General features: G+C 49.9%; 2 protein-coding genes across 2 annotated transcripts; one reads left to right on the top strand and one right to left on the bottom strand.

Annotated features, from left to right (window-relative positions):
* Positions 1–581: 581 nt before the first annotated feature.
* UCRPA7_410 (hypothetical protein) lies at positions 582–1,523 on the bottom strand (the record flags this gene model as incomplete). The annotated part of the gene is made up of 1 exon (XM_007913006.1): positions 582–1,523. One exon carries the CDS (start codon positions 1,521–1,523, stop codon positions 582–584), a length of 942 nt encoding a protein of 313 aa, XP_007911197.1.
* Positions 1,524–6,069: 4,546 nt separating this feature from the next.
* Positions 6,070–6,951, top strand: UCRPA7_409 (putative ankyrin repeat-containing protein; the record flags this gene model as incomplete). The annotated part of the gene is made up of 1 exon (XM_007913005.1): positions 6,070–6,951. One exon carries the CDS (start codon positions 6,070–6,072, stop codon positions 6,949–6,951), a length of 882 nt encoding a protein of 293 aa, XP_007911196.1.
* Between the last annotated feature and the right edge of the window lie 11,306 nt (positions 6,952–18,257).

Below are 18,257 nucleotides of genomic sequence, written 5' to 3'. Positions count from 1 at the left end.
GATCTCTTAACGTCGCACCTCTCGAAATCGCCGCGGTGATGCCCCGTCAGGGATCTTTCCCGTGCATATTCAAGACACACATCACGTCTCGTCGTGAAGTATTGCCATGTACCTTACCAAATGTGCTGGTACAGAGCACCTGGGGCCAGTGTGTTGGCCCTTACATGTGGGGACGGTGTGGCTGCGACTGTCCTGTTCGGGGAGGGACTCATGCAGATTGAAGAGAGGCATTTCAGCGCGCGCAACCAGGGCGCCACTCTGCCCACAGTTGCGCCATCTGAATCCTTCGCAATGCGGCCCTGCACGAAAAATTGGCGGACTGGATGGGCGGCAAAGCAGGGTACCTGGTAAATCTCTTCTCAACTCGTGAAACACCCCGCAACAGTCAGCACTACGGTACGCACAGTCATCAGCGCTGCATGCCTCACAAGACTACCCAGTCCAGCCTACACCTCTTAAGGTTCCCATGTCCGTGAAGTGCAGAGCCTGACCCAACTAACTCATGTACCTACTATGTAACATTCAGCTGCTGAGCCCAGCCCTCTTAACCCCTCAGCGGTACCAGAACGACTGTCCCCTCACTATGCCGCGTCCGGTTTCTTCCTCAGGGCTTTGTCAAAGACGATTTCAACAAAGTCATCCAGCTCGATGGAACCGAGGTTTTCCATGTCGTAGCCCGCCTTGCGCAGCTTGTTAGTTGGCGGCAGGCTCGGGTCGAAGAGGACAGGATCGTCGGGAGGCGTCGAGCCAAACAGGCGGCCCATCTCCGACTTCCAGTCCGCCTCCGCCTTGATCTTGACTCGGCACTGAAAGTTGTTGTCATCGAACCCGCGGTTCAGCAGTATGGCACAGCGGAGGAAGCTCGGCACCCCGGACTTGATCGACTTGTTCTCGTGCATCACCCAACTTGCACCGATTCCCTTCCCGTAATCGTCACTGAAGATGTGGCCCGTCACCCGAGCATCGTCGCTGGTCGCGCGGCTCACTGTCTTTTCCCACTTGAGCGTCCCGCCGACATTCACCCCCAACTCGCCCGCCCCGGCATTCACCTCTGCACCGCGAGTGAGTGACTCCTCCTGCGTAGAAGATAGTAGTGTCATGCGGCCCGCTGGCGCAATTGCGTGCACCTGGGGCGCCGGGGTTCCAGCCACCGAGCTACCAAACTCAAACTCGATTGTTGCGGATATGATCCGTCGAGATCTGCGGGTCGTGTCCAGATGAAGATCGTAGACGAGCAAGGTTGCACTCTCCTCCGCGTCGGGAGATAAAACACCGTGAATCACCTCTCGAGACTTGCACCGGACTTCAATGATGCCACGGCGCTCTGTCACTGTCGGTCGTTGATATGGTGCGGAAGGGTCATTGCGAGTGTGATAACCACTTCCACGCTCACCCGTCTTGTCCAGCCCGATATTCACAGATGTGTCCTCCAGGTCAGAGTCCACATCAAGTGATTTATCATCCCATTCATCTTCCTCTTCGTGGCCATTGTCGTAGCTGGTCTCGGGATCGGATTGACTCATCGTGGCGTCTCGATAGATTCTTGGTGTTAAATGGCAGCCGTGCCCATAGAAGACTCGCCGATGCGGTCTTCTTTGTGTTGATTCAGTAAAATAACGTGTCGGATACTGCCACTCTCAAACCATCTGCCAAGTCTCTCAATCAAAAGGAGAGAATTCTGCTGCTGAATAGAAAATCATCCTCCATCCTCCCTCTTGTCAATGTACCTCTCTAAAACAGTAGCCCTGTAACATGCTTCTGTAGCCAGGAGGCGCAGGTTCCATACACTAATTAGCCCCCGTACAAGCTTGTTGCATCCCAGCACACCAACACGCCTAGATGCTCCATTTATTGATATGGACTTTCGGCAGCATTGCCCCCCGTAAGAGTGAGGACCTCATTGTCACAAGAACTTTTTTGGCCCCCACACCCGCTAAGGCAGATGCTCCAAGCTTGCAGCATTGTGTGTGGATGATATAATCAATCACCGAGGGACCATGGAGCCAGTCACATCGAAAGCCTTGCAACAGAAGTACCTCCAGGTACCTCAGCCGTACTGCAGGTATCCGATGGTGCCTTCCTCATTTCCTTGCTTCTTTTCTCCTCTTCTCCTACAACTCAAGCACACTTGAATACTCAGTTACAGGCTGACAGACTAGTTGAGGTGTTAAGTTCCACAACACTACGTGGGCAGTGTCGGAGTGGCATCACTCAATATTTTGGCGCTGGAACTTTCTTCAAACACCAATTCAGAGACGCATGAAGCAGTGTCTCAAATTTGACAGCTTTCCCGCCAGCATTGTTGCATATTTTTTGTGGGCAGATGGAAGGTTCCGCCTCGCCCTAATTGAGTTGCTACAAGTCTCGACGTACCGGCAACATCAGAAGGAATGTCAGATTCAGGGTCGTCGTCGACCTCCTCTACCTCGGAGTCGCCTCGCAATGGTTCACCAGGTCCGGGCTCGGTTGCAGGGCCGGATGTTGTGTCAGGCCCAGAGACGGCGACATCCAAGGAGAATACCCAACAATCGTTCACAGAGACTGACCGTCCCCTGGCTCTCGACGTGGCCCCAATCGTGGAAGCTGAGGCGAATGATGAGCCAAATTTGGCAGAAGCGGACACTGACCCGGATGCTGAACCTTTACATATCACATGGACGGGACGTTCCGAGATCTCTGCTGACGACCCGCCCCCGCAAAGTTCTTTGGCTATAGAGTGAGTCTCAGATATCACAGATCCTCCGTTCAACTGTATCATTCTGATCACATCACTACTACAGCTTTGTGGTTGTTCCAGGGATATATGGGAACTGGTATAACGAATATGACGCTGGTCCTGGTTCCGGAAGTAGTGAATGGGTTGTCAGCTATGCAGAATCCTTGAACTCGGAGTCCAGGATATTGCGATACGAGTACGATTCTCGTCAGCTTCTTTCAGGCCGTAAGAGTCGAGAAGCAGTCCGGACTTGTGCATTGAAACTTCTGCGAGCTCTATCTGCTGCGAGACGCCGTGAGACAAAAGTTTGCTTACCCTACGCTTAGCGGTGCAGGTATTCGCAAGACCGTGCTAACACTCGTCTAGAGGCGTTTGATAATGTTTGTAACACATGATATTGGAGGAATCATTGTCAAGGATGTTCGTTCGAGGGGTTCTTATCTTCGTCTGGTCCTTTCTTTCTAAGATAGAATGCAGGCTTTAGCAGCAGCAGCGCTTGATAAATCTTCGTGGTTGGAGATTTCGGAAATGGCTCGCACAATAGTACGGTGTTCCTCCTAGTGCAAGGTGATTTTTCCACTTTCTAACAGGCGTTAGGTTTTTACCGGGTGCCCCCATCGAAGTCTTAGTGGCACTGACATGGAAGATCGACTCTCTCGATTTCTATTTGGCGATTATAGCACGAACTTAGTCACAGTACGTCCCTCCGTCGCATCGATTGCCGGACTTGCAGCTGCTGTGCTGGAGGTGAACGGCTTGTTCATCGAATCCAAGGTTCCGCTTCGGAGCAAAATTATTAGCATCTACACTGAGCCAGACCAACACCGGATCAACGCGGTAAGTCATCAAAGCAGGTTTAAGTAGTGACTCGGGCTAAAGCATTCTGATACACGTTGAAGGTGTTTGACAGCCACTGTGGAACGCTCGGCATCTCCTTAGAGAGGCGTATTGCAGACCCCTTTGGAGATGACTCTCTCCTGACTTCTCACTTGAGTGGATGGGAAAATGGTGCGTTCTTTTATTTCTCCATGCCCAACGTCTGTAGCCGTATCTTGTTCATCTGTCGAAGCCCGCCAATGAACAACGGTGTTGTGCGGTCTATCTCCAAGTGACTTGGCAGCCAGGAAGCACGCCTACTAACTGTCCACCCAGATCTCAACACGGTCGTAAACCCAGAACAACTCAAATTTGAACGGAAACTGTTGAGTCTCGCATCTCCAGTGTATCCATTCCGAACAGAGTCATCGTATAATTTCCTCGCCGGCTTAGTGCAGTATGAAAATTGGCTCAACTACACAGGAACGCAGATCCTCTACATCCACGGCAATTCACGTGTACGCGAAGCGGCAGAGCAGGTATTTCAAAATCTTGAAAACATAGCTCAGAAGGAGGGCAAACGCACAATTGTGCTTTACTTTTCTTTCGACTGCTGGGATGTAAGGTGTGATTCCATCAGGGACATGCTCTCGACTTTTCTGGCTCAAATAATATGTCACTATCCACGTTTGTCGAACAGGGTTAAAGCACTCTCCACCCTGCTTGAGCACGAACGCGGCTGGACAGAAGCCGATCTTGTATATTGGTTTGAACGATTCCGATTCACCGATGAGATTGAACACGTCATGTGTGTGATAAACTATTTCGATGAGTGCACCAAAGGATCTCGAAAGCCTTTCCTCGATAACTTTTCATACATCGCACAAGCTACTGAGCGCCCATGGAAAGTGGTTATTACCAGTCACAAACCAGCGGCGCTCGTGGACGAACTCCGTGGCCCGGCGTGCGTCACTCTCGATCTGGCGGAATCCGGCCTTGAAAATGACGAGGCCGGCGATGTCGACAAATTGATCAACCACCTCATAACGCTTCGACCGGAGCTGCAGTTACAGGACAGTATTCTCCGGGATCAATTGCTACAGATCGAGAAAATCGATCCATTGGTACGGCACATCATATGCGAGCAAGCGAGAGTACGGCCGGAATGGCCGGACGAAATCTCGATCCGCGAGCTGCTAGATTCTTACCAGCTTCACCCAATCGACACCCAGGATGATGATATCCAGCTTAAGGTTTTGGCAGGAGTGCTTCAAAATACCAATGAGCAGGCAACTCTCCAAAGAATTCTTTCATGGCTCCTCTACTCCGTGAGACCGCTCACCATCTGGGAGCTCGCAACAGTTGCCTTTATAGGCTCGGACCAGGATAACGAAGGCCTAGCATCGCCTCCCCCGTCATCAATAGAAGGATTCGTCTTAAAGATCCAGATATGGTTCGCCGGGATCGTCGAGATAGATCAGAATGAAGTCAAAATCATCTCACCAAAGTTGAGGCATATTTTAATGGGAGGTGACGTTGGAAATACATCACATAGAAAGCCACGATACGTATGGGAAGAGATGATTGCGACGGCTCACTCTGAGATCGCACGCCTGTGTCTCGATTACCTGTCCAGACCCAGTGTGTTGAAAATCATTGACGAAATTTTCATTACCACTGATGTGGACACTTCCGAAACGCCAACATATGCTGACCGAGGCACCCTTTGCTCATATGCTATCCAGGCATGGGCCCATCACTTAGCTCTAGGCTCTCCTAAGACAGATTTGTCCTCATTTCTATCACAGACAAAGAGTCCCGACATTGAGAAGACCTGGGCTCGCGCTTATTGGTCATTGTCAAATCCTGTTACGAGAAGTCCTAGATGTTTGGATACTCTATTTCCCATCTTCGCCGGGCTTGGTTTACTTGACGTAACCAAACCTCAAAACGAGAAGGACGCAGGTCAAGGGCTGATTGAAGCAGCCTCAAAGGGTCAAGCCAAGACTGTCCAGCGCCTCTTAGAGAAAGTCGACTTCCCAGACCCGGTTCTCCTTGACACTTTGGTCGCAGCAGGGGCTTGCGGAGATGAGAAGATGATGCTTGGGTTGCTCGACTACATCATGACCAACAGCAGTAACGCCAATGATATCACCTGGCCTCCAATTTTGATCTATAGAGCAGCATGGCTAGGACTTGATCGCTTCGCTGAGAGGCTCCTCGGCTTAGGCTGTGCCGCTGATCCTGAAGTGGAGTGGATGCAATACGTACAAGCCTCACCACTTCACCATGCCGCACGCAATTCCCATGCAGCCTGCGTTCGACTTCTTCTCAAATACAACGCCGATGTCAATTTCCGAGCTATGTATGGCCGCACACCTTTCCATGTCGTTGCGAGTCAGGGTCTCGCTGAGATAGCGAAAATTCTGCTGGAAGAGGGGAAGAGCGACATAGAGGTTCTTGATACTGATGGATTCACGGCTGTCTATTTTGCGAGTCTCTGGGGCCACCACCAGGTCCTGGGGGCGTTACTTGAAATGGGCGCAGATCCCAATATGGGCATTGAGTCGACTGCCGAGGCCGGTAAGTGGTCGCCACTTGTCGTGGCATCCGACGATGGGTTTAAGCAATGCGTGCAACTCCTTCTTGACAACAATGCAAACCCAAACATCAGTGGTCCCACTGAAATTGGTACGCCACTAAGATATGCTGCCGTCAAGGGACACCTGGATATCTGCAGGCTGCTCCTTCTCGGTGGTGCTGAGCCTAACAGTTCTCTGATTAATCCTCCGATTCTGATCCAAATCATCACTGACTACGCTGCGAGCGATAACCAGCTTGAGGTTTTTGATTTGCTTCTTGAGCATAACGCAGATGTAAATGCCAAGGACAGCGATGGAGTGCCAGTGTTGATTCATGCTGTAAAAAGCAACAGTCAGGGCGATTCATTCGTCCGTCGCCTACTAGAGCATGATGCGGATGTTAATATCCTCGACTCGGACAATAATGGCGCCCTGTATTATGCTGCTGAGAATGGTCATCAGGAGCTCGTTGAGCTTCTGTTGGAAAAGAACGCAGCTGTGAACCAAGTGAGCACCGCTGGCGTAACTCCGCTGTACTTTGCAGTGCCTGAACCCGAGATTGCTCGCGTGCTGCTAGAAAAAGGTGCCGACCCAGACCTCGCTAGAAGCTATGGATTCACCGCTCTCATGTTTGCGGCCTGGTTTAAGCACACAGAAACTTTGGAGTATCTCCTAAAGCACAACGCATCAGTGGATTTAGAATACAGTGGGGATGATGAAGATCTCAAGGGGTGGACGGCACTAACTGTAAGCAATTCTCGAAGTGGATGCTTTGTTTATTACAACCCATGCCGCAAGTCTCATGATCGAAGGCTCAGTCCCAAGTTGGTCTACTAGCCGATACTCTCAGAAAAGCAATTCCATGCTCCATCATCCATCTCGACAAGGAAGACACTAACTCCTGACGTTGCAGTGCGCCGTATCATATGGGTCGGACGATGTAGTTCGCATTCTCGCAGAACATGGAGCCGATCTCCAGCACCGATCAGCGGCTGGTATACCTGCAATCCATGCGGCCGCAAGAGGCGAGACACTGTCAAGTCTGCTGGAATTCCCTAGCAGAGTCGACGTTGATCAACTTGACGACGCCGGATCGACAGCCCTTCACTTGGATCTTTCAACGGTGAACTTTAAGCGGCTCGTCAACGCTGGCGCAAAACTAGAGATCCAAGACAAAACTGCCGGAGACACAGCACTAACGTGTGTAGCCTATTTTGATAACATGGAATGTGCAGAATATCTCCTCAAACATGGGGTCGACATAAATCTCGCCTCTCCCTGTTATGGTGCACCACTTCATCAAGCATGCCGAAGATCAAACTGGGATATGATGAAAATGCTCATCGAGCACGGCGCGGACGTAAACCAAGCCTGTGATGGCCTCCCGGGAACTCCTATTCAAGCAGCATTGCTGCGATACGATGCCGAACCTCCACATCCCGTTGAAGAGATGGTCAATTATTTGATTGCACACGGCGCGGACGTAACAGCTGAGGGTGGTCTGTTACGGTATCCCCTTAACGCCGCAGCCCTCAAGGGCACCCCAAGCCTTATCAGTCTGCTATTAGAAAAGGGAGCGAAGACAGATGTCAGAGATGGAATGGGTCGCATGCCCGTGCATGCTGCAGCATTTCATGGCATTGACAATTTCCAGACAATCATTGATCGAGATGGAGACATCAATTCACGTGATGAAATGGGCCGAACAGCACTGCATTGGGCCGCACAGCCGGGACGGGCACAAGTCGTTGAGAAAATACTCTCCCTGGGGTCTGATGCAGCAGTGGTTGATTCCCCGGACATTGATGGCTGGACTGCCTTGTGCTGGGCCGCGCGCGGGACCGACTCCTGGTTGGACGAGGACGTTGCAGGTGAGCCGCAAGAACAGATCAAGGTGATGAAACTCCTGCTCCAGCATGGTGCGAATCGTTCCGTCATAGTGTCGGCTGGGGGGCAAAAATGGACTCCGCTCAAGATCGCCCGTTTCTCTGGCCAGTCTGCCGAGGTCATTGAATTGCTCAAAAGCGGCCTTGACTCTGAAAACACGGGCAGGGAGGCAGATACCTCCACCTCAGCAGATGCAGAAAGTGCAGATTTATATCAGTCCAGACCAGCTAACGTCCGGACATCCTACTGTGATGCGTGTCGCTGTGTAAGTTGCTCTCTCCGTTTCCTTCCGCTCTACTAATGTCTTTCTACCACCTCATTTCTTTATTTTGCCGCAATGCTTGTTATTGACTCTACCGGCGTCACAGAACATCCGTGGATTTGCATACCACTGTAAAACTTGTTACGATTTTGACTTCTGCTTCAAATGCTATCCTAACAGACACATATTGCACTCCTCCCCGGACCATGTTTTTGAGCCACGCGGTCCAGAGTTTCAAGAGACGGCTGAGGTGGATGCAGATGATTCAGCCTCGGAGACAAGCGCCTCCTCAGACTCGGATTCCGAATGAAGGGCATGAAGAGCTCTCCACACGCTTTTCGATGGGGAGCGATGGTATCGAGACGGCTGGGTTGTACCGCATTGTTTGACGCAGAAACACCAACAAAGGCACGTAGATAGGGCGGTGTTGGCAACACTTGACCAGCTTCCTGGGTGATGGGAATCAATAAGAGGAGCGGGCGAAAAAAAGTGACATGTCAATCATGACCGTGGATGAGTGTTCTGATTGTACTTGCCGATATGCCGGAGGTCTGTTCAATATAGAGGGTGGGTTCCATAAATGGCAGGTTCATCGATTATGGCATCCCAGGTAGCCCGAGATAGTCAGTCCAGTTTTCGCCATGAATATAGGAGGAATCCAAACCCAATCGAAGTCTGTATTAGACAGGTCCTCTTCAAATGATAATCTCGGGTCTAGCATTTCGAGGCGAGGGCTGAGCCCCGAAAGCGTAAGAGTAGGACCCGGGGTCTCCTCCTCCCTAGACAGTCCAGTTCCGTCCCCACTCCTAGTACGATACCGCGACAGCATGGAAATAAGTATCTCATGAACTCTGTGCCTCGTCGCAGACGATCACCGCTTTTGCCCAATAGGTACACGACTCCTCTAAAGCCTGGACGAGCTGGTCACTATCTGGGGATGTCTCTGCGTTTAGAGCTTTTCGTCTTAAATCCAGCTCTAGAGAATGAACCATGCCAGCCAGAGCTCGCATTTGTCGCGTTTCAGATATTTTGTAAAACGATGGCTCTACAGCCTTCTGAAATGCCAGCATCCCCAAGGCAGACGAGACACATCGATCGCGTGAGAACTTGAAGCTGCTGTCGATTGATTCTCTAGACATATTTCGACGATGCAGTGTACAAATGCCTTTATGATACATCGCCAGCAGGCTCAAATTTGAGAAATCTGCCATTGTTCTGGCAGGACCGTGGCCATCTCCAACAGGTGCCACTTTCATTTGTGGAGGCAGGCTTCGATACACATCATCAACGGCGCGATCAATATCGAGGACTGTTTCGTATGAGCCTGGAGTGGGGGAAATGCTGAAATCGACGATGCGACCTAGTGCACGAAACAAACGTCCCTTGACGATTAAATAAGTCACCGGGGTAGGCTCCACAAACGGTCGCGACGGAGGAAGACTCATCATGTCCTCGTTTAACTCTCAGTCATGTAGGTTGCGAGGTTCCATCGTATCGGAATGTAGTGCTGGCATCATGCGCGGAAACCCGCCAATGAAGAAGGTCATGTTATCCATACTGATCACAGATAACCAGATGCGTCGCCGGTATTCCGCTTGCAGACATGTAGCTGGGGATTGGGACGGGTCTCGGTGGTAGCCCATGTTAATCGCTGCGCGAACGATAACGCCGGTCATTATCCCTAGTCCACGACGGTTGTCGTCCTTTCGATTCAGCTCGGCGGTGGCGTTGAATCGAAGGGTCTCCACAGTGTATGGCAAAAACTTGGCAATGTCACCACTCAGCAGACACTGTGCGGTGCGTATCCTATAGAGTTGGAAGAGCGACTCAGAGATACCTTCATACTCTGGTGTTTCTCCGTATTGATGGAAGGCGAGCATAGTGATGCCAAGAATAGAGAAAAGGAGACCGAGCCAGATAAAGTTTGTTTTTGATGGGGTTTTCCAGTGCTCATTATACTAAAATGATGTAAGCCAGTTAGGGCACTATAATCAGGGGGGATGAGCAGCCGTACAGCGCGCATGAAAGTCGGCTAGTGAAGAATAGCTGGTCACTGGTGAGATCATGAGTATGCCTCGAAACGTGAGAGCGCACATACGAGGAACAATGATCGGGAAGGTTTTACGGTCGAAGAATCGAATTATTAATCGGCCAACCTCGGTGTTGGGTGGCAACGTAGAAAGGATCTCTATTCGCTCGATTGGCTTGATTTAGCTGAAAAGAAGGCTCAACCCATCGACGGTGTGCGAAAGAGTTGGACGGAAATCGTAGTACGACTCTTCCTCCTGCTCTTGGCTCCAGGTTCTCTTAAGCTCGTTGATCTGAGGTGGTTAGTAGCTACAGAAACATGGGGTTTAAATTCAGATCATGCATGGACAAATGAGCAGAGGCCAGGTATAGGTCAAATTCAACCCCAGCAAGTAGAACACGTCGCGATCCTCACCTCTTCAAGCACAGCATGCCAGTCGTCACCTGCTCAATACACTGATTGGGAGCCATCTATCATGACCATCTTCTCGAATCGAACACCATCACTAACATCAGACGGTTCAGCTGACAAGGCCCGAACCACACCAGGCCTGGGGCTTTCGGGGGTCCAAACTACACCGGTGCTGGAGGGCGGCACCAGCTGGCGATCTGAGATCAGTTTCTTTACCAAATCCTCCAGGTGATCGATTCGTTGGCGCATGACATTCCCTGGATTTGTCTCGCCGTGATGGGTTCCAGGCTGGGGTCCATCCCTTGGGCCGCGGAACTTGCAAGCGGCTTCTTGATCACGAGCTGTGCAGTTCTGACAAGGCATCTCCCAACTGCATTTTACTCTAGTCATTACGAGACCGTTAGAAGACGTCCCTCGAAGAGCGGTCTACCCATGGAAGTGAGAGCGATGGGTGGCTGAGCAAGCCCAGGTTGCTCCGTTAGTCTGCCAACTTACTTTCTCGTTCGGCAAGGGTCACATGATAGAGGGAGACGGGTCCGCCGATGAGGCCCGTGAGGTTGCTTTACTAGGCCTTGCGGCTGCATGGCGGTGATGCGATTGTATCGAGGTACGTCCAGATGCTGGCGCGATAAACGGCGTCACGCGAAACAGCGCAGCTGAGCATTCCATAAGGGCAGTACATAGCCATCACGTGGCTGGAGGTAGCAAGGATGTTATTTGCATCATCTAGGTAGCTACCTTCACCTTTAGACATTGTTACCAACCTTCGACATCATTACACTTTTTGAAGTACCCAACCCGAAGCAGAATGTCCAGTGAGACATTAATATTCGCTACAACTCATCTCAGTACCATAACAGTCAGCCAGGGGATTCCAAGAAAGGCACATCAAGCTACTTGAGGCCATAACCACCTCCCTATTTCCAAGTCCTACCATACTCATATCAGCTGATCTCATTGATAGATATCAAAACTTTCTGGGACATTGCGGTCTGAGCGGCTTTGTAGCGGTGCGGTTCTAATCAGTGAACAATCTGATGTGCGAGCTAGACTCCAGCGTTCAACCGTTTCGAGGGTAGTGTATGTAGCCATTACTATCGTGCGAATAACCTTTTTTCCGGGTTCACGGATTTAATAAGGTTCATTGGTGGCCACCTTGTATCCGCGGACTTGCCTCTTAGTCCGGAGTACGCCTCATTCGTTTTTAGAATATAAATACTCGGGAAGACAAGATGACAGCGTTCACATATTGGCCGGGCTATTCACCAAAGAGACATCTCGGCCGGTTAACATGCCTTCCCTGGGGGACTTCATTCATACCCAATTCGTCCTCAAGATACCAGAACCCTCGGCGTCCTTTGCTTCAAAGACCATCATCGTCACTGGTGCTAATGGCGGCCTGGGCAAGGAGATCGTCAAGCACTTCATCCGCCTCGGCGCGAGTAGGGTTATTTTTGGATGCTGCAGCCCATCCCGAGGCGAAAGAGCAAATCTAGAGATCGAGAACCTATTGAAATGTAGTCGGAATGTTATTGAAGTTTGGGAAGTCGATCTGGAGTCACCATCGTCGATCAAGCATTTTGTTGACCCCGCCAACCAATTGCCTCGATTAGACATCTTGATCAATAACGCGGGAATCCGATCTGTTCGTTTCAAGGTCGTCTACGACACAGAGCCCAAGTTAGCCGTTAACAACATAGGCACCTTTCTACTGGCATTGCAGCTGATTCCGAAACTCAAAGAGACCGCTCGCAAACATCATGTTACGCCGCATATGACAACAGTAGCATCAGCTTTATATGATGTGGCCAAGTACCCCGAGGATCATGGAGACGATCTGTTCGACTGGTTTAAGTATAAGTCGCATATAAACGGGATGAATCAGTAAGACGGCCTTTCGCATTCCCTCCTGCAAAGGACGAAAGTTTCTTGTTAACAGAGTCTGCTCAACCCAGGTACAATCTTTCTAAACTTCTACAACTACACACAGCGATCAAATTAAGCGCCATTGTTGATCCCGTCAGTGGCACAGATCCAAATCCCATAGTAATCAACTGTGTCGGCCCCTGTTTCTGCAAAACCGGATTGTCAGGCGAGCTGGCAGGTGGGCCAGGGTATTCTTCAAGATATTCGAATCAATTGCGGCTCGGACGCCCAAGGAAGGATCCCGGCTGGTAGTCCAAGCTGCATCGGCTGGGCGGGAGACGCATGGACTCTACATGCGGGCTGGTGCAGTGCAGAAGTACGTCCCTGGAGCTCAAAATGATGAGATCGCCGCCTACGTATGGGACTTACTCTGCAAGAAGTTGGAGAAATTGCAGCCGGGGATTTTACAGAATTTGAAATGAGCAAGGATGTAAAAGAGTGGTCTTTCCTCAAACGAGTCTGTTCATTTCATGGCTCAGCCGTGACACAGAAACGTAACAGTCGGTGTAATTATTTTTGGTCTCTGGCGCAAGATTCAATGACATCAATTGGTCTCTCCGATCTATTATTCTCTCCTCTTCTTGCGCGTGACCAGTTCCAAGGATAAAAAATATGAAAATAAAAAATAAAAGCGATAAATAAATAAAAAATTATAGCGAGGCCTCGAGAATCCTTATGTAAATTCCCGGCGGTCCACTCGTATTGTCTACTGGCCTCGTAGAATGGAGTCGCTTCAGTCTAAGAAAATCAGGTCTGCTTCTTTCGTCCGCCATGTCGATGCTGCTTGGACGAGGCTCTTAGGTTTGCTTATGTCTTGCCAAGGAACCTCAATACGCTGTTACACAATAGCTTTGCCCTTCATGACATCGTAAATGTCTGGCACATCTGCGTGTTTCTCGCCATCCATTAAAACATCAATCTCCTCCAAGGACCGACCTCTGGTTTCAACCCATACCAAACTCACAAACACTAAAGTTACGACGTTAAAGGTTGAGTTGATCATATAGGTTTTCCACCCAATAGCGTCGAACGAGTATGGAAATGCGAAAGTTATTAATAAACCAATTCCGTTTGCCCAGAATGTATACATTGACATCCCTGTTGCCCTTGTCGAATAGTTGAGAACTTCTACAGGGTACAGCATGGTCTAACAAATCGTGGTCAACAATGACTGTAGAGTAGTAAATGCTAAAGATCCAAGGCAAAAATCTTCTCTGTTGCTCTTGCAGCAACAAACCGTGAATACAAGGTAGAGTTTGGGAAGAACTTAGTGGCTGGGAACGCTATAAATGCAGTCGAATGAGAGACTTACCAGTGGCGTCCAGCCAAAGGAATAGCATCCCATGAACAGAAACATCATCGCCACGGTTGCGTATGACCCGGATGTATTCGATCCGTCACCATATAAGTCCGAGAAAGCGCCTGTCAGGAAGAGAAATATGGTCGCAGTTCCAGTACTGATGATGACGAGCCATCTACGACCCAACTTTTCCGCATAAGCGGTTCCGGCAAGAGCGCAAAGCAAGGACCAGACTGACATGATGATGTTGACCTGAAGCTGGGTGTTAAAATCCGTGACGCCTGCTTCATCCAGCATTGTTCCAAGGTAATAAGTAACGATGTTATTTCCCATGGTCATCGAGAAAACGCCTACGCTCAAACAAAGTAGCACACGCTTTCTATTGCCAGGTGTTCGAATTGTCTCCAAGGGTGAGACGGAGCCTGCGATCTTCTCAAACTCGAGAGTCTCGACGATTTCTCGGTATTCGGCAATCACTACCTGGTCTTCCGGATCGCCCCATGCGTGCGCGACCGCCAGAACCTCCAAGGCTTCTTCTGGTCGGTTCTGGTAGGCCAACCAACGAGGTGATTCTGGAACGAACGGCAGGATCAGGATACATAGAAGGGATGGGATAATTTGCAAGAGAGAGGGCGCCCGCCAAGCCCAAGTGCTTTGAATTGCTTTCGTTCCGTAAGTAATTCCAGCCGATATCAAGGCCCCAATGAACCACTGTATGACTTTGCAATTAGCTATTATCTCGCTACACAAGCGACTAAAAGGCAGCAGTAGTGCAACCCCCGACAGTGTCTCCCGTAGGGACTTACAGCATCCCAAAAGAAACCAAGCACGTAGGATCGCCAGTTTATTGCCACCGATTCAGCGAGAAAAGTCGAAGCACCAACTCCAGCAATACCGCACGCAAGGCCGATGACAACTCTTGCAGCAACGAACATTCCAATGTTCTGGGCTGCCGTCTGGATGATTGCTCCAATTATGCAGAGAATGGCAGACCAAAACATTGTTCTCTTGCGGCCTAGCCAGTCGCAGAGCTGGCCGGCGAAGAAGCCGGCCACTATACCTCCAACCCACACTGAAGCAGTGTTTAAAGAAAGCGTGGTAGTGTTTAAAACGAAATAGTCGGTATACGAAGGAAGAATATTCAGCGCATTCATCATCGATGCATCGTATCCATTCTGGTAAGCCTGGAAGGTGGCCACGAGAAAGAAGAGAACGTTGGTTGTCTTTGGATTTCTGGGTACTAAGCGTCCGACATAGCGCCGACTTCTCCTGGTGGGAACGGGTTCAGACATTTTGATCGTGTGCATGGAAGGTGAATCCCAGATGAAGCTGAGATATCCATGGATAGCAACGTGTCGAGATATGTACCGTACTTCTCGTACGCCCCAGAACTCCATTTTCTCGGTCCTCGGCGGCTTCACTTCCTTATCATGGCATCTGCTTAGCCGCAGGAGCTCCATGCCACATGAGTCCCATGTCCGACAATCTTGATGCTCTCGGTCTAGTAATCTTACAGATCCACAGTATTTCCCTATACAAGCCGTACACTGACTGTTTTTAAGGATTCAGTGCACTGCCTTATCCGCGGGTCGTTCGTTCGGATGCTAATCCAGCTCACTACTTGACTACTAAGCTTGTTCACTACCAGTTGTATTACGTTATAGCACTTTTTTTTCCTATGGGCACTCTATCACCTCGGTTTAACATCGAGGTTCGGACCGTCCATGTCATTAATTGCATTACACTTTATCAAGTACCTATCACTTTATAGTATCAAGTTGTGTTGTCATGTTGAGTTGAACTGAAACTTGAGGATTGGAAGCACAACCGACAGGCATTGAGCCGGAAGTCCCACGGTGCTTGCGCCGCTGTAACCTAGCCAGCAAGGGTCACGCTTGATCACTTCAGAAGATAAGAAGCTGGATGTTTTCTGGCTAAACCTGCTCAGATCGATAGCCTGTCCCCTCCTCTCCCCAGAGCCGATTTCCGTTATCGGTCCTCGAGGCCCGCTCTCTTTGTTATCTGTGGGTTGCCAGGAAGCTAGCCTGTTGCAAAACAGGCGCCGGCATCTCAATTCAACAGTAGCGGTTTGTATCATTGTGGCAGGATCGGTCGATCCTCCTGTGGACCACCGTGACTCCTATGCACCCTTCTTATCGAAAACAAAAGAACAACTTGAACAGTGCTATAATAGTGAGGTTCGATGTCTAATCAAGTCGGATGATCCTCCTTGCCTCGTTCAGGTGTACTTGAAACAAAGCACAAGCCAACGAAGACAGACAAGCTGAAATCATGTTGGCTCAAATGAGTCAATCCTATCTTTGTTGCGAACCCGCGAGGCAGGTCAAGTGTCAGGCCCTTCTATTCGGGTAGCGTCCCGAGATAAGCTCTTGCCACAATAGGCAAGCTTTTGAGGCGTGCATTAGCCTTATATATACCCACCCACGATAACGAATCCTACAAATCAATGTTGAAATACCAGCCCATTGGCCAAGGGGACTCAATGACTGTGTTCCTGTGGTTAGAACGTGCGCTATGCATCAGGAGCTTTAGGAGCAAAGGCCTCAGAGAGCACAGGACGGTTCAAATATCTCAATTACAAGCTATGTTCGGGTTTATTCCACATTCCGACAATGCCCACCAAAATCTCTCTCTGGCCGGCAGGATGGCCCTCTTTCACCCCGCAAGACAATGATCCCAATGATAAATTCCAAATCGACCTCAAAGCAGCAATAATAGCTGAATATGGAGCCGATGTTCTTAAAGAAGCTTGGGTTAAAACATGCAGTACCCTCAACGATGTAACTTCCGCGATTGCTACAGAAGGAAACTCTTATTTACCCGTCTTCAAATACTCGGACGTCTTCTCACCTCACAACGTGGAAATCCTGGAGCAGATGAAAAGCAAAGGGTCATTTATCGTTCGCGATGTGATACCGGAAAAAGAAGCAAGCCAACATTTTGAAGACCTAAAAGGATTTGTGGCGAATAACAAGGAAACAATCACTGGATGGCCAGCGGAGAGCATTGCCATCTACCACTTGTACTCATCTCCTATCCAGCTGAAACTTAGAACGCATCCTCGTCAGCTACGGCTTCAGCGGCTTCTTAATTCACTGTTTACGGACCCGACAGTCTCGGAAGAAGAGCAGATAGCACAAACAGACCCTGTCTTGTATCCAGATGCATTACGAATCCGCCAGCCTGGCCAGGAATTCCTTGGACTGGGTCCTCATATCGATGCAGGGTCTTTATCCAGATGGGCGGATGCCGAGTACCGCAAAACGTATGAGAAGATTCTTTCCGGACTTCCAGAGGAATACGATCCTTTCGACTTGACACACCGGAAGAATGCAAACCCGGGTATGTTCCCTGGCGGAGCACATAGTAGTGTCCTGCGATGTTTTCAGGGTTGGACCGCTCTGACAACTTGCGCACCTGGGGAAGGAGGGTTGATGGTGGTGCCTGATGTCAAGACTGCGACAGCATATATGATATTGCGGCCTTTCTTCAAAGCACCAGCGGAAGGGGACTGGAGAGACCCGAGAAACTGGGAGATGGATAACGAGACCGGTTGGTTCCCAGGCACACTACGTTGGGATTCTCAGTTATTAAGCCCCGTAAGTCACCCCCATCTCCACCTGGAGACTACGCTGGTTAGCATCCCAGTGGTTCACCCTGGTGATACCATTTGGTGGCACGCAGACGTAAGTTTTTGTCTCCCCGTAGCCGCGTGAAGAAGGTGCTTAGAATACCATCAGGTTTGCCACGCTGTCGAAACTACACACAATGGAGCTCATCCTGCTAGTGTGGTCTATATCCCTGCAGCGCCATCGACGCATGGTAACAAGGCATATATAAGACAGTATTGGAAGGATCTAAACTCCGGGACACCGCCCGATGATTACAAGTACCTGGATGGTACTGGCGATAAATTAGTTCTAAGTGAGCAGAATGAGAGAAAGATGATAGGAGCCTTGTCGATTGATACTCTAAGTGCTGAAGGTCGGCGGGCGTTAGGTGAAGGGGTTTAAAGTAAACAAATTGGGTAGTATAATCACACTCCTCGCAGACTTTCATTCCTCTGTGAACATTTCTACTTGAGCTGCATGTCACTGTGTTATTTATTTATAGTAAAAATATATAGCAGGAAGGTACAGCATTAAGCCGGTGTTGCAAAGGCACTCCCGCGTTTTCAGTAGTGCTCTCCTCGTGTTTCCGACTGCAAAACCAGAGAAACCACAGAAGAAAGGGAGAATTCACGTGCCACCTACCGCTCTGGCTCCAGCATCTAGCAGTAGATGAACCCCTACGTAATTACGAATCGC

The sequence above is a fragment of the Phaeoacremonium minimum genome (genome assembly GCF_000392275.1).
Source record: "Phaeoacremonium minimum UCRPA7 unplaced genomic scaffold PA7_03_scaffold_33, whole genome shotgun sequence".
Lineage (NCBI taxonomy): Eukaryota > Fungi > Ascomycota > Sordariomycetes > Togniniales > Togniniaceae > Phaeoacremonium > Phaeoacremonium minimum.
This window is presented reverse-complemented; position numbering and strand designations above follow the sequence as displayed.